The sequence below is a fragment of the Priceomyces carsonii genome (genome assembly GCF_900007245.1).
Source record: "Priceomyces carsonii strain CBS4050 genome assembly, scaffold: Debaryomyces_carsonii_scaffold_1, whole genome shotgun sequence".
NCBI classification, from domain to species: domain Eukaryota; kingdom Fungi; phylum Ascomycota; class Pichiomycetes; order Serinales; family Debaryomycetaceae; genus Priceomyces; species Priceomyces carsonii.
Window position 1 is genome coordinate 1544466 of NW_026946674.1, and position 25496 is coordinate 1569961.

The window sequence follows — 25496 nt, forward strand, 5'->3', positions numbered from 1 at the left end:
CATGACGGTCATTATCTCAAGAGTACTTAGAGACATCACTTTCAACGTCAGGTATTGTTAGATCTGAATTCATAGTGTACAACTGCTCATTAATTCTATTCATGGAAAACAAGTCATTCTTCAGAACCTCTTGATCTTCCGACCTATCGAAATCTTTCATTGTTGAAATGCTTTCGTTATCATCTGCCTCGTCTTTGATTCTTATGGGGTTCCGATTAGCTATTGGGGCCCTCATCTCCTGTTTAACTTCAGAATTGCTAATTCTTGGATCCCTGTCACGCAAAAATGAGGTATAGCCATCATCATCTTCGTAGACATAGTTTTGAAGATCACCACTTTTGTTAGTCGTTGAACTCAAGAATTCATTTATAAAATCATTTCCGTAACTAAGACTTGAGCTCGTTGTTTTGGGAGATGTCATGGAAGACCCAGACCTAGAATCATCGATAACTTGACTTATAACGTCACTTTCCAGAAGCGGCTTAACAGTAACAGGTGCTTTAGATGAGGCCTTATCGCTATTTCTCGTAAAGATATAGCTAATTAATCGGAAGTTTAAACCAGTAAAGATTCCAACTAAGCTTCCCACTATCAATCCAACCATCACATAATGAGTCAAGTTCAAAAAGAAAAACCTGAGTTGAGGCAACACATCAATAAGAGATGTATTCTTATCAATGCTTAATAAAAATAATGCTGGTTTTAATGGTAAATAAACAAATGTGTAAAATGCTAATCGAATAACTATCAGTAAAGGTATTATAATAAAATGATTTAAAATGCCATAAAACAAGTTAAATATTGGAAAAATTGCATAATTTAAGGGAAACCTTATTACCGAATTCAAAGCTCCAAGTATGAAGCTACTAAACGTCGCCATTATCGAGTTATTAACATTGTCTTTATATCACAAGTTTTGAGAATATCATTAAAGTTAAATATTAGTAAATTACATACACTACTATAATGATCACTAAAAATTATTCTTTATTATTTACAGCCTGTGAACTATAGAGTAGGTGAAAATACACTTGAAACCACAGTTAAGTTAAATACTAAATCCTGCCATTTTTTTGGGTTTTTTTATTGTTTCATTTTTAAAGAAATGAAGTATTAATTGATATTTTTGCTTTTTTAAACTTTTTCCAATCAATAATTAATTATCATCATTAGTTTTCAAGTAGTCAGTATAGTAGCTACCAAAGACACTCCAATGAAATTTAACCAATAATAATATCCTTGAAGAAATATTTGACATTTCTGTGGCATTATTGCTAGATTTGGTATTAGTATCATTGGCACCTTTATCCATGTTGATTACAATTTGATTCAATAAGTCTTTGAAAGCTCTATCTTCCATTAAACCATAAACTTCCGAAATTGGCTGAATCTGCTTGATCAACCAATTGTGACTAAATTCAATCAAACTTTTAGGTAAATCATCAGAATTGACAACTTTTTTGACTAATTGTAATGCTATTGAATGCACATTTCTGGTCCATTTAATATTACCGTTGTCATCAGTGACAATTGCTAATATTTCATCTTGGATTTTGGTAATGTTTTCCGGCCTCAACAATTGAGGATCCTTATTATTAGTACTTAACAAAAGCTGTTTGTATAATACAACACATAATTGAACGCAGACCAATTGCCTTACATCTGCACGTAACAAAACCAACCTGGTATGATCAAACGCCAAAGACGACGGAAATTCTGTCGACATATTACGGCATGATAATAAATCAATAATAGAACTTATGATTACGATGCGCAAATACTTATCATCAAATTTGTTCTTATCATTTAGATACTCATTCATAAGTTCTCTCTTTTTATGATAATTCTTGTAATACCACTTTAATGAGTCCGTGATGTCGATTTTACAGTGACTTATCAACTGATTGAAATAATCTTTTTCAAAATCCACCCCAGTCTCAATTAAAACAGGCCTTAGTATTCTTATTTGATGATTGGCAACATCTAACTTCATCGCTTCCAAAATTGAAAAGATCATACGCAAACCTTGCACTAAGTATTCCACGGAATTAGTTTGGAAAGCCTGATCAAATTTGTGTATCATTTCACTGACCCAGTTATCTCTCATTGGAGCACAATGACTTTTGAAAACCTCTCCAAGCCATCTGGCTAATGATACAAAATCAAACGAGCCATGGGATAATTGTTGAATCAATAAATCTATGTCCATCACTTCACTTACAGATGATCGATCCTTATGCGGCAATAAAGACAATAAAATGTCTCTCAAGGTTGTGAACAAAATCGGTAGTCTTGAAAATTTAATATTGTTATTGGGGACGAAAAACTGCTGGCATTCCTTCTGAATTTCGAGCCAATACTTATCTATAATTGATTTTTTCTTTCTGCCCTTCTCGCCATCCAAATTTGGCCTAAATTGAAGTTGAGGATCAAAAAGAATATCATGCCTTAGCTGAGGATTCTTCAAGATTTCATGTAAATCGATTTCTTTCAAACTCTGGAGATTGATGGGTGGCAATGGGGGTACATTAGAGCCCTTGACCAGAGCTTGATGATGATGATGATGGTGGTGGTGATTGTGATGATTGTGATGATAATGATGTGGATTATGATGCAAGATTGCAGCCCTTGAGGAGCTATAATTTATAATGGGTAAGGAACGAGACCTAAATCTACGAACAAACTTAGGGGCCTTTGGTTTTGATGATAAAGATGATTTTGGTGAGGACAATGACTGTGAACCAGAAATGGTTTGAACAACTGAGGAATGACTTGAGTTAGTGGAAATATTAGTGGCCCCAGATTTCACTCCTTTGGAGGCGCCGCTCAAACCGACACCAGGACTTGATGCATCTGCCGATGATGTTGGTGTTGTGATAGAGGCAGGAGAACCACCTACGGCTGCCGATGACCTTGAGCCAGCTTCGTTGTTCAACATCAACGAAACACTAGCGTTGCTATACTTTTTCGCAGGAGCAGACGGGTCCGCCGAAGTGTCTAATCGGACCCTCTTCGCCTGATCACTTGGGTTGGATGTTGAACTTCGTTTCGATGAGTCGAAGCATACTGTTCTGAACTGATCCTCTTGTAAAACCTGGTCCTTCTGGTCGCTCTGCTTATTGACCTGTGAATTCATATTATGATGTTCCAAAAATAGCAAAAGATGGTAGCTATGTGATGCTTGTAGCTAAATATTAAATTAAATTAAATTATCCGTTTGTTCAAGTCTGGTATGGATACTTCTATTATAATCTTGGTGAGGATATCGTCTTTGTCACTACCAGCTTTATCTTTCACCCTTACCTGAGTTTATTTCTTGTTTCAAAGTGTAAATTATTCACTTATAAAGAACAGTTTAATGCTCTACTGTTATAGATTATGTTTATCGATTATTATTAATGCCTCTTCCGTTAACAGTTATTTATTACCCTGCTTCCCGTTTTTCTCTTTTTCAGTACCCTACTGTCCTTACACACTAAAATCTCTACTCTCTTGTTTCTTCCTAACCCTTCTCTCTATGCTTCCGTAAGCTATATACTATTAGCTTATATTCTCAGTAATTATATGAGCAGAAGGAAGTGCTTTGGTAGTATTTGCTTTGAGGGATGTGTTATAAAGGATATGGAATTATTAAAAAAAGGACACTAAAGACGGTGATGGAATTCTAAGTGTAATAAACCAAAAAGAAATGAGCAATTGGTAGCGCTGTCGGCAGACACTAGTGAGAATTGCGCGGCAAGAAAAGTGCGCTCTTTAGCGTGAGTAATGCATAATAGCTAGTGGGTCAGTGGCTACAGTGAGGCCCATTATTTCTTCTTTGGCCGCCTGGGCGAGCCCCCCACAGACGTGCATCGGCAAGCGCTCTGCCATCCGGCTCTGCGTAAGAAGCAGAAAAGAAACGGTAAGATCCGTCGGCGCTAGGTGCATAATAGGAAAAATTACAGAGGCGACGGGGCTGCAGAACAAGGAGGCATGATTGCTGAAGATGTGTTTGGCTGATTTCTTTTTCGCCGGGCACCATGTGCAGGAAAACAAAAATCAACCGTTGACTCTGCAGTAGTGCGAAAGCGGCCTGGCAGTCAGGCAGACAGATGCCTACTATTTAGAATTAGGAATGAGATGAGACGTGACTCTCGTGGTCACGAGAATCCATCGATGGCGATGAAGAAGTAGCAGCTAAGCAAACGTGGTGTCACATCACTCATCTGCGGTACGCTGTCGTGAGATGCGATGCGTCTATAACCAGTATGACTGTAGGATTCGGTATTCAGCGCCCCCTTGAATTATTCCCGCTGCCTATCATACGACTATGTGCAATACACACAATGCAATTTTTTTTGTTTGCTGTATGCTACTTGATTGTTGTACGCTTGATTTGTAAAGGAAGCTGTTTGTCTTTTATAGACAGGGCAACTATCATTTTGCAACAAACAGAGTATTGCTGCAATACTGAAGCAGAGAAGGTAACTTGTATCTAGAATGCTGCAAATGGCTGTACATGCCACAGCGAGCAAAAGGCTGGTTTGGTCCCGGCATTTGAACGTTATGAAAAAGTTCGCGGGTTAATTGGTTGTGCGGCCAGTACTAATCACTGCCTCAATCAGAAGCATAATTATGCTTACTGTTAGTAAGGTACATGCTTGCTGTGAACCAACCGGTACTATATTCTATATTATGTTTGCCTAGCAACTTATACCCTGCTCTATTAGATACGCGTAAGCTTTTTTATTGCTGCAGAAAACAAAATGGCATCACCCCTGTATACAATCACCCCTGCACACAAGCATTTCTTCTTTCGAAATAGTAAGGCTGTCCTCATTTGTGCTTTAGTAGCTTTGTTTACTAACACTGTAATAAACCATAAGGATTAATTATGGTGTCGTATCTGCGATCATCGTTTAAGAAGTCTTTGAGATCCAAGACAAGTAAGTCGTTTAAAAACGACAGCAGCGATGTCTTGGTTTACTTGGTTTACTTGCACTATATAAACTCTTTGACATCGCAGATGGAGCAGTTGAGAAGTTCGAATGGTAACTCAGAAGTGACTGCAGAGCAAGTACGTCGTATTCATAAGCAACTTCTCCGTGAATACAGGGGATGATCTGTGCTAATTGCTGTAGTAGCACCGTCTTGGTGCCGACATATATTTACAAAAAGATGACGACCTGCTCAACCATACACATATATACACATACACATTACGCCAAATTCTAAAAGGCAGTGTTGGGATGCCTCAAAGTTTCGATCATCTTAAGAGCATTTTCAGGGTCCCTTTTGTTGTACACAAATAATCCCTGCAACTGGGCTGTGCTGACGGTGGTCAATCCCAAAGCCCTATATTTTTGCATGAATTCTTCACATAATTCATGTTCGTTTTCATAGAACCTCAAAAACATCTTTTTCACTTGATAATCTGTGGCATTGCCTATTAATACTTTGTAGTCTACTCTTCCTGGTCTGAGCAACGCACCGTCTAGTCTTTCAGGATGATTTGTCGTCATAAAAGTAATGCATTCCTCCGCACTTGCCACTCCATCTAAGGCATTCAATAACCCAGAAAATGTTACCCCTGACGTGAATCCTTGTTCATCGCTCTGTTCTCTTTTGTTAAATGCAGCATCAACATCTTCCAAAAGCAAAATTGATCTCTGAGGAATATGATTCATTAAATGATTCAAACGATCATCAGTCAAATTCTTTTCTGACAAATTTAATATGCAAATGTTGTAATCTAACTCACCCGCCAATGCTTGAATAAATGAAGTCTTCCCGCTACCTGGCGGCCCATATAATAAATATCCCCGTCTATAAGGAATACCTCTTTTGTGATACCAGTCGCCACTTGTGAGAAAGTCTTTCACGTCGTCCACAACAGCCTCTTCAATTCCGTCGTCTAAGATGACAGAACCTAGTAATCTCTTCTTGCGAGGTTGTCCAAAGGGTCGCCATTCAGGACCCCAAGATGTATAAAGAACGGTCTTTCCCTCGTTGGCTTTCATTGCCATCATCTTAGCTTCATTGAGCATATCCCCGAACAACTTTCTGTCTCTATAGAGTGTAGTTAATGTGACAGTCTCGAATGGAGACCCATTGGTCATATCGATGAGCTTTCCTGACCTTTCACGATTTACCAACATAAACGCTCCTTTGTATCTAACCAAATGCTTTCCAGGTCCAGGTACCAAGCTGAATTTGGTAGAAACTGCTCCATTATCATGTTGTATGTAGTTAGTTTCAACAGCCAAATGTCTTGAACTTCTATGCTTATATCTAGACATCCACTCTAAAAACCATAAATATGACTTATCCTTCGATGGAATCTCCAAATCCACAAGCATCCTACGATAGGCAAATCCACACCCCTTTATTATCACCAGTCTTCCTAGAGCCAATCCAGTTCCCAACAACATGAGTCCTCCTCCGGCCGCAAAGTACGGATTATTCACAACTACTTCATTGAATGCCAGCAGCATCATACCTGTCATAGAACCATCAGATTGCTCCCGGATTTTCGAGAGGTCGATAGAGTTGGCACCAGACATTGCTTAAGACCATCAATATGAAACAATTGTTGAATTATCAAAGGCCCTTATTGTGTTTTGTTTTTTTAAATGAAAAAAAAAAGATGACTGACATTGTAAGATTTGTGTAATTCGATCCGAACCATACTTCTACGCAAAGCTTAAGAATTGTATCTACTACTTAACATATTTTACTTTGTGATATCGAAATATGGTACTAGAGTCCGATGGATCGATGAATGCCACTGGCTATTCAGATCCAGAAGAGAAGCAGTTCACAATGAGTCATTCAGATACGTCCGTGACCTTAACTGGTGATGAAAGTGTATCAAAAGCTGGAGGTGGCCACAACAGTAACAATCCTTTTATAGCGAAGAATAATAGAAAAACTACGATTTCAAACAATGACCTAGTGAAGTATCCTTTTAAGACATTGAATCGTATTTTAGATGACATCAAATGGAGTATTCCCTATAAGAATCACTATGGGGGGAGCTTATTAAACCAGAAGCCAATTGATTATTCTAATAATTTATCCAAGTTAGTCAACGGACTGACGGCCGAATACGAATTGATTACATTGAATAATAACTTGAACTTTTCTCCTACAATTGAGGTTACTGAACTAGAGGATTCCAGGAAACTTACTATTATAAGAGGTTTATTAGTAACTCATGATAAAGTTAGCCATTTCAGACTTATTGTGTTAGAGAACCCTACAAACCCATTCGTGACAACTATCGATAAATGCGACTATCACTTGATCCCCTCGAGTGTTATATCTTCTGATGATCGTAAGATACTAGGAGTTACTAACAAAGATGATGATGATGCGTTATTTGACGATTCTTTATTTGCCAGTTCAAGTGCTTCCAATAACCAACTTTTGAGAGCTTCCATTTATAAGCACGAATTCGACAACGATGATTTAGTACTGCTAATAGATCAGGGTACCATCGAAGAAAGGTACTTAAAAGGAGTTGAAAGGCACCCGAATTTGAATTTATCTAGCGACGTCATACCGAATTATATCCATTGCTTTAAGACGTTGTTACGTGCCTTGAGGGGACCTATACTATTAAAGGATGATGAGGTCATCAAGACGATCAGCTTAAATGATACTGTATTAGATTCTCAAATTGATATTAATCTACTTTTAAATAAACTCCATTTTACATTAAATTCAAGTGGAAATGAATTGATACCGCCAAATTTATCAAAAAATCCCCATTTAAAGGAAGCATACATGAGAAAGATTCAGGAGCTTATATTCCTTGGAAGAGTATATGGTCAATCGAAAGAACACAACGAATTCTTAGTGAATTATTCTTATTCTGATAATTTATCAATCGTATTTAAGACATTCAACGAATTTGATAAACATATTTGCATGACTTATTTCAAAAACCATAATTCTAGCCGATTTCCTTTCATGATTAATTTAAGTATATGTACATTTTTTCGAAATGAGTTGATCATTAAATGTTTTGAAAATACTATTGCTTCAGATCCTTCGAATAAGCTCCATTATGTCGATTCATTGAAAAGTACAATCAATTCCAGGAGCAATACATCTAATAACAAGCTAAGGTCTTATTATCAAAACTTGGTCTCTAGAGGTGAAATTGTGGGTTATGATGATTATATCAGCGCATTACATGCCATTGGACTTAGACTAGATAAATTCAGCTCGGAATCTTCCTATATGAATCTTGACGACGAGTCAGTCATAACAATGTATAAGAAATCATATGAAAATGATCCCAAAAATTACCAGTACTTCAGGAACAATCTTGAGACTATAAGTAAAGTGATAAATTCCAAGAAACTATTTGAATTTTTAGATACAGAAGTCATCCCTATCAGAATAGCGATGGAAGAGTTAAATATTGAAGAAATTACTGAAGATGAAGTGGCAGTCACTGCTTATGAGTTCAAGTTGAATGAATGTTTGCAAGCAAATGGCTTTGTTACCAATGACAATGAAATAATATTCTTGAATAAATCGCTTTTATCGGTCGCCTTGAATAGAAAAAGTTACCTTTTACTAAATTATATTGAGACGAAGCTTCCTCAATTGGTCAAGACTCCAACTCACATCACAACTGAGGATGCTTATTCGAAGATAGGTTGCGATAGCACAAGTACAGAGCCCGAAATAATTTCTAAATTCCAAGAAATTTGGATCAAAGCTGAACCAGAATTTTTAATTATTCTAAGGTACTGCTTCAAATTGATAGCCGAAGACAGAAAATCGGAAATCTTAATAAGTTATTTAAAGACAGGGAAGGTTGATCCTTCTCTCTTTCCATCATATGAATGGCCGGCTGGATTAGACAACATTGGCAATACATGCTATTTGAATTCATTGTTGCAATATTATTTCTGTATCAAACCTTTAAGAGAAATGATTTTATCCTTTAATGAGAATGATATAGATCCTGAAAAGCAAAAGAATAAGAAAGTCGGCGGCAGGAAAGTCGAAGAAGCAGAGGTAAAAAGATCAAATCAGTTTATTTATCACTTGCGTGACCTTTTTAATGAAATGATTCACACAAAGGGGAGATGCGTACAACCTTCAAAGGAGTTGGCATACCTATCATTTTTACCTTTATCGCAGCCTGTCAATTTCAAAGTCTATGAAGAAGATTTTGATCGTAATGTGGGAGATGATACGAGTAATCCTATCATTATAAGTTCTCAATCAGCTACTCCGAGCGAAAATGATTCCGAAGATGACGTTGAAATGCTTGACGAAATAAACGATGCAAATGAAAGTAGAACTGACTTAGACAACCTGAATCATTCAGACCTCTCAAATGATCTGATCCAGGTCATTGGAAGTGACCAAAATATTGATATGAAAGAAAACTCGGATGATGATAATAAGAGCGTATCCGGCCATGAGAATGTAACATCGAATATTCCTAAGGTACTTCCAATCAGCACTGATCAAATTGAAAGTACTATTGAAATAGGTCGGCAACAGGATGTTACAGAGTGCATGGAAAATGTCACTTTCCAGATTGAAAGTGCCCTAGAGGCTGAAAGCTTAGAAGAGGATGGAGAACAAGTTGACCTAATTAAGAAACTCTTTTATGGTAAGACAAAACAGATTATCACGCCCTTGGAAAGCTCTGGAAGTCCAAGGGTTTCAAATGAACGGTTTTTTAGCTTGATCATTAATGTCGGCGACCATCCTAGGGATATTTATGATTCACTAGACAGTTATTTTAACGAGGATTCTGTGAAATTAGAAGAAGGATTAGCCAAAAAGTCTTTAACAATCAGCAAATTACCCGATGTACTTCAATTCCATGTTCAGAGAGTTTTATTTGATAGGGAAAGATTGATGCCTTACAAGTCTCTCGAACCGATACCCTTTAGTGAAAATATATTTCTCGATAGGTACCTTGACACTGATGATGAGGACATTTTGCAAAAAAGAAGCGAGGTTTTCAAATGGAAAACAGAAATAAAGAGTCTTAACGACAAAAAAACAGAAATACTTCATCTTGATGTAGAAAATGGCTTGTCAATCATTGATTCGTTAATAGCCACTAAGAAATTTTTAGAGTCCAAAATTTTGAGCCACAGAACGTTAAAGATCAATCCTGCCACTATAATGACCATTCTGGACCAGATATCTAAATTAAAACAAGAGGTTCAGTCGATCAATAACAGATTGAATGACTTACACGTCAAATGTGCTCATCAGTTTGATGCTTATACACAAACAGGTTATCGCATCTTTGCAATTTTCATCCATAGAGGTGAAGCAAGCTATGGCCATTATTGGATTTATATTAAAGATCCCCATAAGGACATCTTTAGAAAATATAACGACGAAACTGTCACTGAAGTCCCAAGTTCTGAAGTTTTCAACTTTACTGAGGGAAATACTGCAACACCGTATTACATCGTCTATGTCAAGGATGAATTGATGAAGGACTACATTGAACCACTCAAGAGGGTTGCCGTCAATTGTTAAATAGACCATTTATAGTATAGACTTTCATATTTCTATTTTACCAACTAATTTCCGTATTAGGACACCTGATAGCGAAAGAAGAATATCTCAGTATCGCACGTTATCATTTCTTCAATAGAGAATAACAAGCCAAATATATTATATATCACGAAAGTATCATCGATTAGATATAATCACTAATCAAGTATATGATAGGTAGGTGAGAAGACCAATACAAGTAATCATATAAAAGCAGGGATTTCAAGTATTTATTTTCGTTTCATAACTATATTTCTTTGCTTGCTTGAGTCACTTATTGCATATAGAAAGTCACTATGAAGCCTAGCATTTACCTTAATTTGGTACCAATTCTAGGGTTGGTAGGATCATCGTATTGCTCCCAGAATGACTTGATGTACGGATTTGATAAAATAAAGAGAAATGCAGTCTTTAATGATGTGTTTGACGTCAGACAAGAGACGAGCAATCAAGGTTTAGAGTCCGAAGAAAAGTGTCCTCCGTGCTTCAACTGTAATTTGCCCAACTTTGAATGCACTCAATTCTCCAACTGCAACCCCTATACGGGCATGTGTGAGTGTCTCGATGGATATGGAGGAATGGATTGCTCAGAGCCATTGTGTGGTGCTCTCTCGGATGGCAATAAAAATAGACCCGTCAGGGAAGAAAATAAGACTTGTACGTGTAAAGATGGATGGGATGGGTTAAATTGCAACATCTGTAAGGATGACAAATCTTGTGATCCATTCATGCCAGAAGGTTTAAGTGGCACATGTTACAAGCAAGGCATCATTATCAAAAAGTTCCACCTGATGTGTGATGTAACTAATAAGAAAATTATTTCCATATTGAAGGGGAGGAAACCAGAGGTGACCTTTAGCTGTAATAAAGAATCAAATACTTGCAATTTCCAGTTTTGGATTGCTCAGAAAGAGTCTTTCTATTGTGATTTAAACAAATGTGAGTTTGAATACGATTCAAAATCCAACTCAACTCGTTATAACTGCGACAAGGTTGACTGTAAATGCTTACCGGGGAGAATGCTATGTGGAGAGGCTGGATCAATTGATATATCTGATTTTTTGACTGAAACAATCAGAGGGCCTGGTTTCTTTTCTTGTGATATCAATGAACATAGTTGTAGCTTTTCTGAGCCAAGTATGAATGACTTGATATCATCGGTGTTTGGAGACCCATATATTACTCTTAAGTGCTCATCAGGTGAGTGTGTTCACAAGAGTGAAATTCCAGGCTACAATGTTCCTGATAAGAATGAGCTAACGCTCGGCAGTATATTGTTGATTCTCAGTGTCATTTTGGTGTGTGGCTTGATAGTGTTTACTATTTTGCACAATGTGCGTAAATCTCCTTTATTTAGGAGGAAATCTGGAACCTTAGAACCACTAGAGAATGAAGGCGCAAATGACCTCAACTCTGATACGATTTCTGCTACTCTTACGTTTGAAAATGTTGGCTATACTGTCAAAAATGGTCAGCAAGTTTTGAGAGGTGTCTATGGAATAGTCAGGCCCCGTGAATGTTTAGCCATTATGGGAGGATCTGGTGCCGGTAAGACCACTTTGTTGGATATATTGGCGGCAAAAAATAAAGATGGAACAGTCACAGGTTCTATTTGCATTAACGGACACGTTGTAGACCATAATAATTATAAAAAAATGGTTGGGTTTGTTGACCAGGAAGATCAATTAATTTCAACTTTGACTGTCTACGAGACAGTATTAAACAGTGCTTTACTTAGGTTGCCGCGGACTATGTCTTTAAGAGCTAAAGAAGCTAGGGTCATCGAAGTGTTAAATGAATTGAGGATCTTGGGAATTAAAGATAGAGTAATTGGATCAGATTTTAAGAGAGGAATTTCAGGAGGCGAAAAGAGAAGAGTCTCTATTGCCTGTGAATTAGTTACTTCGCCTTCTATACTTTTCTTGGATGAGCCAACCTCGGGTTTGGATTCCTACAACGCAAGTAATGTCGTTGATTGTTTGGTGAGATTATCAAGAGACTTTGACAGAACCATTGTCTTTACAATTCATCAGCCCAGAAGCAATATTGTGTCTTTGTTCGACAAACTACTTCTATTGAGCGAAGGTGATTTGATTTACTCTGGTGAGATGATAAAATGTAATGATTTTTTTACAAAGTATGGATATAAATGTCCTCTTGGGTACAATATAGCGGATTATTTGATCGATATTACACTGAATCATAAGAAGGTTTTGAAAGTTGGAAGTTCGAATAGTGACTTCTTACCGGAGGACTTTGCGGGTGAACCAAGCACTGAAGACATTCATGATAGCTTCCTTCAAGACGCAGAAAGCAGCGATGTTGATACTACCAGAGAATGGGAGCATTTTGCAGTCCACAGAGATGAATATAATTATAATGTACAACTGAAAAAGGATAAATCTGGAGAAGAATCCACATACATACAGTTTAATAATAAATTACCTACAATTTTCAGAGAGTCGGTTTTGTCTGCTGAATTAAAGCAAGAAATTGAAGATATTAGGAGAAATCCAAGTGATGATAAGTTTAACCAAAAGATGTTTAAGAAGGCAACATTTTTCAGCCAGCTCTTAATTTTAAGCGCAAGGACGTTCAAGAATTTATATAGAAATCCAAGGTTACTTCTTAGCCATTATATACTATCATTTTTGGTCGGTAGTTTCTGTGGTTACCTATACTACGATGCTGCTTATGATATTAGTGGATTTCAAAATAGGCTTGGATTATTCTTCTTCATTCTTGCCTTGTTTGGATTCTCGGCTTTGACTGGTTTGCATTCGTTCTCATCTGAAAGGATTATTTTTATTCGTGAAAGAGCAAATAATTATTATAATCCTTTTTCCTACTACTTAAGCAAAATACTTTGTGATGTGCTTCCCTTAAGAGTGTTACCTCCAATAATATTGATCAGTGTTGTATACCCGCTAGTGGGTTTATCCATGCAACACAATGGATTTTTGAAATGTATTCTTATTCTAGTCTTATTCAATTTGGCAGTTTCAATCGAAGTGTTAATTGTCGGAATTCTAATTGGTGACCCTGGTACATCCACAATGATTGGTGTCTTAGTTTTGTTATTTTCTCTTTTGTTTGCTGGTCTTTTTGTGAATAGCAAGGATTTGAATACTCAAATTAAATGGATGGAATGGATTTCAGTTTTCCATTATGCTTACGAGGCTCTCTCTATAAATGAAGTCAAGGATTTAATATTGAGAGAAAAGAAATATGGGTTGTCCATTGAAGTTCCTGGCGCAGTTATATTAAGTTCGTTTGGTTTTAATGTCAGTGCTTTTTGGAAAGACGTTTCTTTCTTAGGTTACCTCACTTGCTTGTTTTTGATTCTCGGATATATCTTCCTTCACTACTTTGTTGTTGAAAGGAGGTAAAATAGACCGATGTCATTTTAATCTTGATGGTTATAAAAAATAGTACTATATATATTTAGATTAAGTCAATGAATTTGATTATCAATTATCTGATTTGGCATTCTTTTGCTTACGTCGTTTCTCAGCAAAGCCATAATAGATTTTGTAGCAGTGTTTACCCCTTGGTTATCTAACCATGTTGAAGGACTAAGATTGAAAGACTAGGTAAGTTATCAATAGGTACATAAAGACATTTAGTTATAACTATGACAAGACTCACCTGAGGAAAAAGATTAAAGGGAGTCTTGCCACTAAGTATATATATATATATATATGTATACATAAAACGTATATATACCTTGTAAATATGCCATGGAATGGAAAAAGCAAGTGTAAATAATTGTAAGAAAAAAGGTTTCTTGACACATTACAATTATCAGAAAAACTCATGAAAGCATTAAATCCGTTCTTAAACACCAATACAAACTTAATCAGATATAAAGGTAGCCTCGTTAAACGCAATACCTGTTTCTTCTTCGCGACCCTCTACTTTGATCTTGAATTCATTGCAAAACTGATAGATGTATGGCTTAGCACCCGCAACACCACTAACGATGTTTTTAACGAACTGAGGAATTTCCGCCATCACGTCAATTCTTTCAACTAAAGTATTCAATTTGCCTTTGACAGTAGCAACAATCTCTTGTTTGTCATCGTTTAAACTGTCGTACTTAAAAGTGATTGCCTTTGGCACCGGCCAGCCTACTTCATCAACTTGAGAATCTTCATGAATAACCTCGTTATCAATAGAAGCTAACAAAATCTTGTCCTTCTCACACAAAATACCAATATTAACTTTTGTACAAGCATAAGATCTCGGTGTGGTGAACTCCATTTGAACAGCACTAAAGTTCTCAGATTGAAAATTCAAAAAATTCCATGATTTGGCAGCATGGTGAGGTTTCATTCCTTGCATAGCCATTACAAACATTGTCAATCCCTCAATTTCAAAACTCTTAGCTGGAGTTATGATGATTCCTTTTACATTACATCTTGGCCAAAACAAGTGACGCATCGATCCCCATGGATTCTTCAAATCATCACCATAGTAAGTGGTTCCATCTTCTCCAAATATAACACCTGGAGTAAGTCTGTCAATAGTTAATTCAACAATAGACTCTTTGGTCACCGAAGACTTAATGACATATTGATTATCATCCTCATTAAGCACTATTGATAAGTTGTCTGCATAAAAGTTAGGACCTTCAGTCCTGAAGTTCTCCAACTTAGTGGACGTCCAAATTTTGTCTACCTCTCTACCTTCTTCTGCATGAAACAATCTAAATGTAAATTGCGCTGTTGTATGGACACCCATGACATTTGAATGAATAACTTGAGCAAATCCACACAATCCACTCTTCAAACAAGTAAAATAGAATGTCTGTGTCTCTACATTTGTGAATCCAGGAGTCAACCAGCTGAAATCCTTGGCATTAGTTTCTCTCCATGTCTTAGCTCCATTCTTAATTGAATCAGTAATGGTATGTATGGCCTCTTTACCATATTCTGGTTCTGCGGTACCTGCTACCGCTGAGAGACCTGATTGAACCCATTTCAACATTATCGTATGCCTGTTGCTTGTTAATCTTACGCGATCTGTTCACTTATGCAAAGAAAATGCTAATCCTGTAAATTCTATTTATGAATCAGTAAAAAATCCTGTAGATCACAGCTTTATAGTGTAATAATATGGCGAAAGTCTCCTATATAGATTGTGGATATTGTTGTTAAAGAGCAAGGAATCGAAAAAGACACAAAACCAGAAAACCAAAGGGCCAAAAAAATTAAATACATCGATTACATAAGCGACAACGTAAGCAAACTATAGTCGATTTCGATTGATTTTCGATCGATTCTCGGCATTGCACATAAGCAAGGAGACACGATGACAGACGAAGTACGTAATCAAGTATCAAAATAGATATCGTTACGTAATAGGGTAAATAACGCTTTTTTGGGTTGTCAAGTCCTTGTATGTGCCTTCTCCCTTAGCATGCAACGCGGAAGCGGAGTTCAGAAGACTATTCTGCTAATATTATTGGTATTCAAGCACGTACCTGTAGTAAACCACTACCTGGTACACATTTTACTAAAGGTGAGTGAAGTGACTCTGGGTCGACTGTGGGAGTAAAGGTCCTTATAATCTGAAAAATTTCCTTTTTGAGGAAGACATTAGTGTGCATACACGAAAGGTTTTGCACCCGTACTAAGAGGATCTGAGAAAAATGACGAATACCTGCCGCATCAGGAGCATACATATTATTAACGTCTTTAAAGTACTCATTCCTTACTTTCCGTTATTTTATATCACCACTATTAACGTTAATTTAGAGCGAACTAACACTCCAAACAAGCAAATTGTCCTTACGACAGCGTACAGACTTGCACAGAATTAAAAGGACAAGTGCTGGAAATTTGGAGCATTACTGGTCCAAGGGGGGACTCTTAGAAATTTTTCAGATATAAATAGGAATATTGACAAGACCGAACGTGAAAACCACCTCTATGAGCGGCCGTGTGATATCTAACACACTCTCTACACAAGGAGGGAATGACCTAGCCGGTATATCTCTCGAAAGGGACGTTTATGAGCTACTACGGTGGAGCTGGGTGCAAAAGAAACGCCCGAGACTTATAGTGAGAGAGGGAAAATTGAGTATACGAGTACAAACAGATGCACAGAATACAATAGTTTATGATTTAAATCGAATTGCGAGTGGTGAGAAGTATGTTGTTTATGATGGGGGGTCTTTCGAGGGAAGAATCAAAGAAAAGTACGATGTGAAGGAGGGACGAAATTCTCCTACCAAGGAGAGTGTTAAGGTTGAAATCAACTACCCAATAGACTCAGACAGCTACTCTGTGATTTCTTCAGACTCAGAGGCTAAGATTACAGAAAAGTTTTTAGCTTTGAATGCATTAGGTCCATCCACGAGTGAGACGTTGGCTAAAATTTTAAAGATAGACGTGACAGCTTTAATATCTAAGTACTCTCAGCTATATGATCCTAACGATGCATTTATAGCGAAAGACGTATTTCCAAATATTAGAACCATGGCTACGAATAGTGTGGCCGATTTTTCAAATCATTACATACTCAAGGATAAATCGTATAAAGAAATGAGGCCCTGGGACTGGTCATATCTGGAAAAAGAGAGAGAATTGATCATCGGTAATATAAACAATGCTCTTACTCGATTGGGCTATCTGGTAACTCATCCATTAAGAAAGAAAATATGTGAAAAAGACCACCAACCCTTGCTGGCAAGGAAGAGACCGCAAACACTAGGTGGAGGATTTTTGACCAGCAAGAAAAACCCATTCAAGAGATCTCAAACCGAATCACCAAACCTTGTTGATACTCGCTTCGATCCATCACCTTCAAAGAGGAAATTCTCTTTGATATCTTCAACGTCTTCATCGTCCGATGACGAGAAAAAGAACCAGTCAACATCTCCGCCTTCTTCAGTTGAGGACGACGAAGAAATAAAAGCATCCAGGGAAACTGCATCTTCGTCTTCTTCTAGAGCCATTTCAATGACGATTCACGAATCTCCTATGCCATCGTCCGTATTTTCTGCATCGGCTCGCTTACAACCGGAAACTACCCAAGCTTCTTCAACAACAGCTTTTAAGGCTGCCCCAAAGAGAACAGATTACTATGATAATCTTGCTGTAAAATTTAGGCTGAGATACAAAGAGTACGAGTCATTGTATACCTCGCTAAGATCGCATAAGAAGTCTGCAAAGAAGGACTTGGTTAAGCTCTATGAGCTACATAATCTTCTCTTTGAGTGGAAGAAAAAACTCTGGGAGTTTGATTCACGTACTAAATCCAAGAACAATATCATGAACTTGTCTAAGCATAAGAAGACCGCATCTCTTCCAAATGCTGACGTGAGTCCAACCAAGATTAGTACTGGAAATCACGGTGCAACTGTTCATAGCTCATCAAAACGGAAGCCAAAAACTCTACTTAATTACTAGATAGAAACAATTGATTGTATTTCAAATAAACTTTCTCTTTATCTCACTTATTTATGTAAAAGAACACGTTCATCCTCATTTCTGGTATCTCTTAAATCTCATATTGGGTTTATCTCGACATCTCGACATAAATAAAGTCTTGAACTTTTCAACGAGAAGCTCCGATTCAACCAAAAGAAGCCCATAAAACAGAAATGTCAACTCCACAGGAGGAATCATCGCCGGTGCCTGTTCCAGAATCAGCACAGGATATTGAATCGAAACCAGAAGGCATTAAAGAGGAATCTTTAAATGATGGTGATCCTTCGACTAACAAGGATGCTGCATCCAGTAACACGAGTGTACCAAGTAAAAGACGAAGGAAGGCACCAGCTACCGGAAAGAAGCCCACGGCAGAAGCATTACAAAGAAGAAAGGAAGGACGGATCAAAGCAGCAGCTACAATTGCACAAAATTTGAAAAAAACAGGGATAGGTAGATTTGAATCTGAAAATGGATTTGGATTAACAAGCGTGAGAAGTATCCCTTTAATTAATCAGAAGAACTATTATACTGACTACTTGAAGAAGGATGAGCAAATATCTTTCATTAGAAACTGGAGGAATGAAAAGTTGTTGCAACTGAAGCTCAATAATCTTAAGAAGAATAACAGCAATGGTAATAGTGACAAGAAAGACGACTCTAACTCTGATGCTAAGAGTTTCGATGAGTTCAATCTTAACGACATTAAAGCTGAGTTGGAGAAAAAGAAAATCATGGATAGCGCCCTGGCTATCCCAGAGGACGAAGAAGAGGAAGATGATGAAGAAGAGGATAACGAGGAAGTGACTGAAGAAAAAGCCAAGCAAGGGTCTGATACGATTGTTATACATCCTGGTTCCTCTCACATAAGAATTGGGAGAGCGACAGATGCCTTTCCTACAACCATTCCAACTGTTGTTGCTGTTCAAACTAATGAACCAAACAACCCATCGTCGAATATTTCTCCAAAAAGAACCGTAGATGAAGATGGGGAAATATATTTCGATGAAGCATTTGATGAAGCAAAGGCCGTTGTAGCTAAGGACTTTAAGGCTAGAATGAGATTTTACAAGAGGAGAATCTTACCAAACTCCAGAGAGGGGGCAATAAACTTCAATAAAAAACAGCAACCGGAAGATATTCCGGAACATAATGATCCTTACCAAAAGACTTGGATTAGCGATACGGGAGATAGAAAGTTTTTCGTAGGAGAAGATGCACTTAAATTACCTATAAGTGAAAAATTCAACACTTGGAAATTAAGATTTCCAATCGTCAATGGTGGATTTAACGAAAGTTCGCCTGATTATAACTCCCCACAAGAGATACTTGGCGACTTAGCTAATATTGTAATTGAGTCTCTTGAAAAGATGGATATCAAAGAAACAAAAAATTTCAAGGCGATTATTATCATCCCAGATTTGTACGATAAAATGTACGTTGAGACTTGGGTTGACTTACTATTCAGATTGGTTGGTTTCGGAAAGGTAGCGATAATCCAGGAAGCGGTACTGGCTACATTCGGTGCAGGTGCTTCATCTGCATGTGTTATAGATGTTGGGTCACAAACAACATCAATTGCATGCGTCGATGAAGGTATGGTTATAAATGACTCAAGAATAACGCTCGACTACGGAGGTGATAATGTAACTGAAGCTTTTATAAAGTTGCTATTACAAAGTCATTTCCCCTACAAGGAAATAAATTTGAACAGCAAGAATGATGATTGGGAACTTGCAGAAACTTTGAAGCAGAACTTTGTTACCTTTCAAGATGCAGACATTGCTGTGCAATTATATAATTTTTACAAAAGAAAACCATTCGAGACAACCCAAAAGTATGAATTTAAAGTCTTTGACGAAGTCATGCTAGCACCAATGGGGCTATTTTACCCCGAGCTATTCGAAATTAACGGTTCGGCAAAGAGTAAGAAATTATTTAGTCCATCAACCGATCAGTACTCCACTAAACCAAATAACCCTTACTCACGTTCACATGAAAACTTAATCAAGAATGTTGTTCATTGTGACATGGTGGATGAAGACTTGTTGATGAGCCTTCAAGAAGAAAGAAGTAGTAAGTCAACAAATCCCTTTTCGAAACCAAAGCCAAGCAAGACAGCTATCCTTGACCACACTGATAATCGAGTCACCACTTCTCTCGAAAAAGCTATCATCGAGTCGATAACAGGGGCAGGTGTAGCCACTGATTTCGGCAAAGCAAAGAAGCTTTACGACAATCTTCTTATAGTCGGTGGAGGTTTTGCAAAAATTCCTGGTTTTGATTTGATTTTGTCCGATCGTATAAACATTTGGAGGCCAAAGTTGTTGTCCACTTCGACTATCGATGAGATCTTAGACTACGTAACCACTGAGAAGCTGAAGCAAGATAAATTGAAGAAACAATTAATCGAAGAGTTAAAAGAGTCGAAGAAAACTTCCCCAGACCAAGCGATCGATGACATAGAATTGTCCGAAGAAGACCTAGAAGATATAGAAAGCCAAACAAGGCCGCAATTGGATTGGGACAAACTCGATGCTCTCAGCGAAAAGGGTAGCTTATTGTCGGTAAATGTCCTTCCTCCACCAAGGGAATTTGATCCAGAAATGCTTACGTGGAAAGGTGGCAGCGTCTATGGTAGATTGAAGGTTGTTAGTGAGATGTGGGTCAGTAACAATGACTGGGACTTGTTACAGAGCAGAAGCTTGTACTATAAAAGTATCTTCAACTATTAGTTTATATACAGACCATAATTTTGTTACGGTTTTTTCCGGAATCCGAGCCACGGCGCTTGTAGAGTCGTCCAGCCTCATGGTTGATGTGCTAATACCGATCCCGGGAGCTTCGCGGGAGAATCATCCCCGCAGTGGACCATCGCCCCCCACATATTTACCAACAATACATATAAACGCTAGTACAACTCGTAGTAGTGTGGTTGGACACTCGCTCCGTTATTTGCCGATCTCGCTACCTCTGTCGCGACGTAGTAAGTACGCCAGTGCGCTTTAGCGGGATCGTCCCTAGAATTGTTTCCAATAGTGTTCCATAGCGCTGAATCCTAATTTACCCGGCGATTTATTGTCCGAGCTTCAATACTTCTGATACGCTCGGTATAGACACCAGGCAACCTATCCAACTTTTTCAACAAATTGTTCATAGACGTGATTTTACACTGGAGCCAACGTAATAGAGCCATAAAACTCTAAATCGTCATATATATTATTCAAGGCTTGAATTAAGTAGCAGCTATTACTTTTCGGCAACATGAACAGACAGTTTATTCGAGGATTGAGCGTTAGCGCCCCCGCTAGAAACTACGCATCTACGATCAAGAACTTGAAGGTTACCAAGGACACCAAAGTGATTTACCAAGGTTTCACGGGAAGACAAGGTACATTTCATGCTGAGCAAGCTATTGCTTATGGTACAAATGTCGTTGGAGGTACCAACCCTAAGAAAGCAGGCACTGTTCACTTGGACAGGCCTGTTTTTGGATCAGTGAAAGATGCAATCAAGGAAACGGGAGCAGACGCCACTGCCATCTTTGTGCCTCCTACTATTGCAGCAGGTGCTATTCAGGAGGCTATAGAGGCCGAGATTGGGTTGGCTGTCGCCATTACAGAGGGAATTCCTCAACATGATATGTTGAGAATCGCACAAATGTTGAAGACTCAATCTAAGACAAGATTAGTAGGTCCAAACTGTCCAGGTCTCATTGCTCCTGATCAGTGTAAGATCGGTATTATGCCTTCTCAGATCCACAAAAGAGGAAAGGTTGGTGTGATTTCCAAGTCTGGAACCTTGACTTATGAAGCTGTTGCACAGACCACCAACGTTGGTTTGGGTCAGTCTCTTGTTATTGGGATGGGTGGTGATCCTTTCCCAGGTACCAATTTCATTGATGCTTTAACCTTATTCTTGAAGGACGACGAGACTGAAGGTATCATCTTAATTGGTGAAATTGGAGGTACTGCTGAAGAAGAGGCTTCTGAGTTCTTGAAAGAATACAATTTAAAGAGACAAGGCGGTCCTAAGCCAGTCGTTTCTTTTATCGCTGGTGTATCTGCGCCACCAGGAAGAAGAATGGGTCACGCTGGTGCCATCGTTGCTGGAGGTAAGGGAGATGCTAAGTCCAAGATTGCAGCCTTGAAAGCTGCTGGTGTCGTTGTTGAAGCATCCCCTGCTAGATTGGGTAACTCCTTGTTACAAGAGTTTAAAGCGAAGGGTTTATTGTAATGTTATAGGTAGCCTATACTTTATTATTATATAAAATACATATCATATTGAATGGTCTTGTATAAATATAGTCGACCTCACGTGAGCGAATCCGAAGTGAAAAATTTCTATCACAAATAGAACTCTTAAGACGGAATATATTAGACACCTGTGGATTTGAGAGTTCTGTTGATTAGAACATGTTGTTCAGGTTCATGTGGCCACGAAGTGGCACAATAACTCCTTTAAGAAACTTTAATATGTTTTCAAGGTCTATGACAAGTAGTATCCCGTTATATAAAACCAACCACTCAACTAGAACGAAGGAGAATGTGCACGATTTGGAGACCTTTTTAAAGCTTATCGGCCGCAACTGTATTGAGCATGCCGAGACCTTTGGGAATGACTTGCCCAAGTTTTTAAAGACATCATCACATGAGATGAAAAATATGGGTATTGATGTTTCCACCAGACGCTACATGCTCAGATGGATTCACAAATTTGAGAATGACTTAGAACCTTTAAGAGAGCATAAGAAAGGAAAGAAGAAGAATGGAGGAGAGAGAAATGCAAAGACAGTATTGGCTAAGAAGAAAGCATTAAAGAGGTTGGAAGAAAAAGAAAAGTTTGCACTAGAAGAGTTAGAAGCAGAGAAGAAAGGAGAGAGAGAATTTTAGATCTAACTAACCAAATTGAAACGAAATGGACATGCAAAATAATCACCACTGGAAACTCCTCTTCTCAGCTCCTTCAAGGATACTTGAGATATCTTTATCATTGTTAATGGGAACATTGTTCCCAAAAATCTGTACATAGCATTTCTTCTTTCATCAATTCTGCTCAATTTTAGTAGCCAACAATAGACAAATATATCATATCTTAGGTTATTTCATCGTAGCATGGTTGGCTGGTCATGATGTATGTTCTTTGTTTCTATCCTTAATTAGCCTATTCAGTTTGTGTAATTTTCAGACCGCTAGGCATACGTATATCATAAGAAATAAAACGTTACCACTAATATAGTATTAGTTTGATCAATTAATATTTTTTTCATCTAGAATCATGCTTAAAATAGTTTCGATTTTAACTCTCGTGCTTGTCTTTGTTGTTCAAGTTGTCATTGCAGCAGATGATCCTCCAATCACTCACAAAGTTTACTTCAATATAACTGAAGATGATAAACCCATTGGTACTATCACTTTTGGATTATATGGAACTGTCGTCCCCAAGACAGCAGAGAATTTTAGGCAATTGACTCTTTCTAAGGATCCAGAATTTGGATACATTGACTCAATTTTCCATAGAATCATTCCTAAATTCATGATTCAAGGTGGAGATTTCGAAACTGGAAAAGGCTACGGAGGCAAATCAATTTATGGAGGTAAGTTTGATGACGAGAACTTCCAATTGAAGCATGACAAGCCCTACAAATTATCAATGGCAAATGCTGGAAGAAACACCAATGGTTCTCAATTTTTTATCACTACTGTGGTAACTAGCTGGTTAGATGGAGCCCATGTTGTATTTGGTGAAGTTGTTGATGGCTTTGACGTTGTCGACTACATTGAGAATGTTAAGACAGGTTATGGAGATAAGCCAGTCAAGACTTTGAAGATCTCGGGTACTGGAGAGATTGAAGTTGAAGAAAACTTTGAAGTAAAGGATGAATTATAATGCTTTAGTTGGTATATAATATATATTTATATCTCCTTTCTTTCTTAAACATTAGGGTCACTTTTCAACCCTAAAAATTCTATTGTACTTCCTTTGCCATATAATGGTATATCCTCTAGATAAATGCTATTGTCATTCGAAATTACACCATTTAAAAGATTATCAAATACTGCACTCTGTATCTCGTTTGAAGAAGTTGTGTACGATACAGAACCGACCGTTGTAAGCTGAGGTGTGTTTGTTTGAGGTGTCTGGTGTTGATTGGGTGTCGCAAGAGTTTTGCCAGGGTCATCGAATTCATTAGCTGACGAGGATAATGCAGATTGGTCTTGAACACTAAAAGTATTCATTTTATTCAAAGTATCAATTGACTTGCTTATGCTTAACACACTCGAAAGTATCCTCGAAGATATCACATCATGGATCTTGGGAGCTTGGTAAACATTCGCCCCTATGATGTAGTAGTCATTTTTTGATATTACAGTTTCAACATTCAACCTTCTCTGTTTTCTAATGATCCAAAAATCGGGCTCTCGAACATAAGCTATAATAAACTCAATGCCAACCATCTCCTTGAGTTTGGACTCAAAGTACGTTTGAGGATTCATGTTAGCTGGAGGAGGTTGAAATTGAAATTGCATGCGTAAAACTTGATTATTCGATGTACGATCATAGAATGGTGATTCTGAGAAGTAGTCAAGAACATTCCCTGTGAAGAGACCAAACTGCTGAATCCATTCTGGACTTTTCCACTGTATCTCATCAAGTGGCTCATTCGACATATTTAATATTTAAGAGTTGATGATACGAAAACTCACAATCTCGATTTTTTATCGATTTACATTAATCAATTTTCAATACATTTTTTAGTATACAATTGAATGCTATAAATTGAAAAATTTACCAGTCTAATATCAAATTTGATACATTGAACTATTTCAACATCTGAACTTTGACAATTCCTCTTTTAACATCTTTGCCTCCTTTTCCATATCCTCTATGGTTCTCGGTACTCTTTGGCTATCTTTAATTTGAACAAAACCGCCATGCTCCTTGAAATCTTGCTTTCTTTTGAAAAAATCTTTGAACTGCTCATCTATATCAGATTTTTCTAGCATTTTATATATGTTATCGCCAAAACCGTCAGATTTATACCTAGGAATCAAATGTGTGTGAAGATGAGGTACACTCTGGCCAGCTTCAGGTCCATCTTGAATCGCAATATTTAATGAATCTGCCTTGTATACATGTATTATGAATTTGTGGATGAGCTGTAATACGTCCATGTAGTCCCTGCTCTCATCAGAACTTAAATCTCCGAATCTAAGCACACTTTCTCTCAAGGGGACAATAAGTACATGGCCAGGAACAATTGGCTTTATATTTACCAAAGCATAAGTAAATTTGGACCTAAAGAACACTTGACGAGTGACAAGATACTTGTAAAAGTAGACATCTGACATGCCATACACTCTGTTTGTTTAATCGTTATATCTCAAAATCAGAATGTAAACGAGTATGAGTTCGATCAAATGGATCGATTTCGATGTAGTCGCAATCGATCAACTCTGCTTTATATCAAAGTTGATATATTGGAGAAATAAAACATACTACGCTTATTATTCAAGGGGGTAGATTCTT

At 37.6% G+C, this 25496-nt stretch overlaps 14 protein-coding genes across 14 annotated transcripts; 8 read left to right on the forward strand and 6 right to left on the reverse strand.

Moving 5' to 3' along the window:
- Positions 1-16: 16 nt before the first annotated feature.
- On the reverse strand, positions 17-880 carry PRCAT00000857001 (uncharacterized protein; the record flags this gene model as incomplete). The annotated part of the gene is made up of 1 exon (XM_062956776.1): positions 17-880. One exon carries the CDS (start codon positions 878-880, stop codon positions 17-19), a length of 864 nt encoding a protein of 287 aa, XP_062807684.1.
- A 276-nt stretch (positions 881-1156) lies between these two features.
- Positions 1157-3136, reverse strand: SOK1 (Sok1p; the record flags this gene model as incomplete). Its single annotated transcript, XM_062956777.1, has 1 exon — positions 1157-3136. The coding sequence occupies one exon, from the start codon at positions 3134-3136 to the stop codon at positions 1157-1159; it is 1980 nt and encodes a 659-aa protein (XP_062807685.1).
- A 1737-nt stretch (positions 3137-4873) lies between these two features.
- On the forward strand, positions 4874-5101 carry PRCAT00000859001 (uncharacterized protein; the record flags this gene model as incomplete). Its single annotated transcript, XM_062956779.1, has 1 exon — positions 4874-5101. One exon carries the CDS (start codon positions 4874-4876, stop codon positions 5099-5101), a length of 228 nt encoding a protein of 75 aa, XP_062807686.1.
- A 109-nt stretch (positions 5102-5210) lies between these two features.
- PRCAT00000860001 (bifunctional AAA family ATPase chaperone/translocase) lies at positions 5211-6542 on the reverse strand (the record flags this gene model as incomplete). Its single annotated transcript, XM_062956780.1, has 1 exon — positions 5211-6542. The coding sequence occupies one exon, from the start codon at positions 6540-6542 to the stop codon at positions 5211-5213; it is 1332 nt and encodes a 443-aa protein (XP_062807687.1).
- Positions 6543-6732: 190 nt separating this feature from the next.
- PRCAT00000861001 (ubiquitin-specific protease) lies at positions 6733-10512 on the forward strand (the record flags this gene model as incomplete). The annotated part of the gene is made up of 1 exon (XM_062956781.1): positions 6733-10512. One exon carries the CDS (start codon positions 6733-6735, stop codon positions 10510-10512), a length of 3780 nt encoding a protein of 1259 aa, XP_062807688.1.
- A 314-nt stretch (positions 10513-10826) lies between these two features.
- Positions 10827-13919, forward strand: ADP1 (putative ATP-dependent permease; the record flags this gene model as incomplete). The annotated part of the gene is made up of 1 exon (XM_062956782.1): positions 10827-13919. The coding sequence occupies one exon, from the start codon at positions 10827-10829 to the stop codon at positions 13917-13919; it is 3093 nt and encodes a 1030-aa protein (XP_062807689.1).
- A 466-nt stretch (positions 13920-14385) lies between these two features.
- On the reverse strand, positions 14386-15519 carry SVF1 (Svf1p; the record flags this gene model as incomplete). Its single annotated transcript, XM_062956783.1, has 1 exon — positions 14386-15519. One exon carries the CDS (start codon positions 15517-15519, stop codon positions 14386-14388), a length of 1134 nt encoding a protein of 377 aa, XP_062807690.1.
- Positions 15520-16463: 944 nt separating this feature from the next.
- On the forward strand, positions 16464-17945 carry PRCAT00000864001 (uncharacterized protein; the record flags this gene model as incomplete). The annotated part of the gene is made up of 1 exon (XM_062956784.1): positions 16464-17945. One exon carries the CDS (start codon positions 16464-16466, stop codon positions 17943-17945), a length of 1482 nt encoding a protein of 493 aa, XP_062807691.1.
- A 194-nt stretch (positions 17946-18139) lies between these two features.
- ARP8 (Arp8p) lies at positions 18140-20701 on the forward strand (the record flags this gene model as incomplete). The annotated part of the gene is made up of 1 exon (XM_062956785.1): positions 18140-20701. One exon carries the CDS (start codon positions 18140-18142, stop codon positions 20699-20701), a length of 2562 nt encoding a protein of 853 aa, XP_062807692.1.
- A 529-nt stretch (positions 20702-21230) lies between these two features.
- On the forward strand, positions 21231-22202 carry LSC1 (succinate--CoA ligase (GDP-forming) subunit alpha; the record flags this gene model as incomplete). The annotated part of the gene is made up of 1 exon (XM_062956786.1): positions 21231-22202. The coding sequence occupies one exon, from the start codon at positions 21231-21233 to the stop codon at positions 22200-22202; it is 972 nt and encodes a 323-aa protein (XP_062807693.1).
- Positions 22203-22381: 179 nt separating this feature from the next.
- PRCAT00000867001 (mitochondrial 37S ribosomal protein mS41) lies at positions 22382-22858 on the forward strand (the record flags this gene model as incomplete). Its single annotated transcript, XM_062956787.1, has 1 exon — positions 22382-22858. The coding sequence occupies one exon, from the start codon at positions 22382-22384 to the stop codon at positions 22856-22858; it is 477 nt and encodes a 158-aa protein (XP_062807694.1).
- A 385-nt stretch (positions 22859-23243) lies between these two features.
- On the forward strand, positions 23244-23855 carry CYP5 (peptidylprolyl isomerase family protein; the record flags this gene model as incomplete). Its single annotated transcript, XM_062956788.1, has 1 exon — positions 23244-23855. The coding sequence occupies one exon, from the start codon at positions 23244-23246 to the stop codon at positions 23853-23855; it is 612 nt and encodes a 203-aa protein (XP_062807695.1).
- A 44-nt stretch (positions 23856-23899) lies between these two features.
- PRCAT00000869001 (mediator of RNA polymerase II transcription subunit 6) lies at positions 23900-24637 on the reverse strand (the record flags this gene model as incomplete). The annotated part of the gene is made up of 1 exon (XM_062956790.1): positions 23900-24637. One exon carries the CDS (start codon positions 24635-24637, stop codon positions 23900-23902), a length of 738 nt encoding a protein of 245 aa, XP_062807696.1.
- Positions 24638-24793: 156 nt separating this feature from the next.
- HNT2 (bis(5'-adenosyl)-triphosphatase) lies at positions 24794-25318 on the reverse strand (the record flags this gene model as incomplete). The annotated part of the gene is made up of 1 exon (XM_062956791.1): positions 24794-25318. One exon carries the CDS (start codon positions 25316-25318, stop codon positions 24794-24796), a length of 525 nt encoding a protein of 174 aa, XP_062807697.1.
- Positions 25319-25496: the final 178 nt, after the last annotated feature.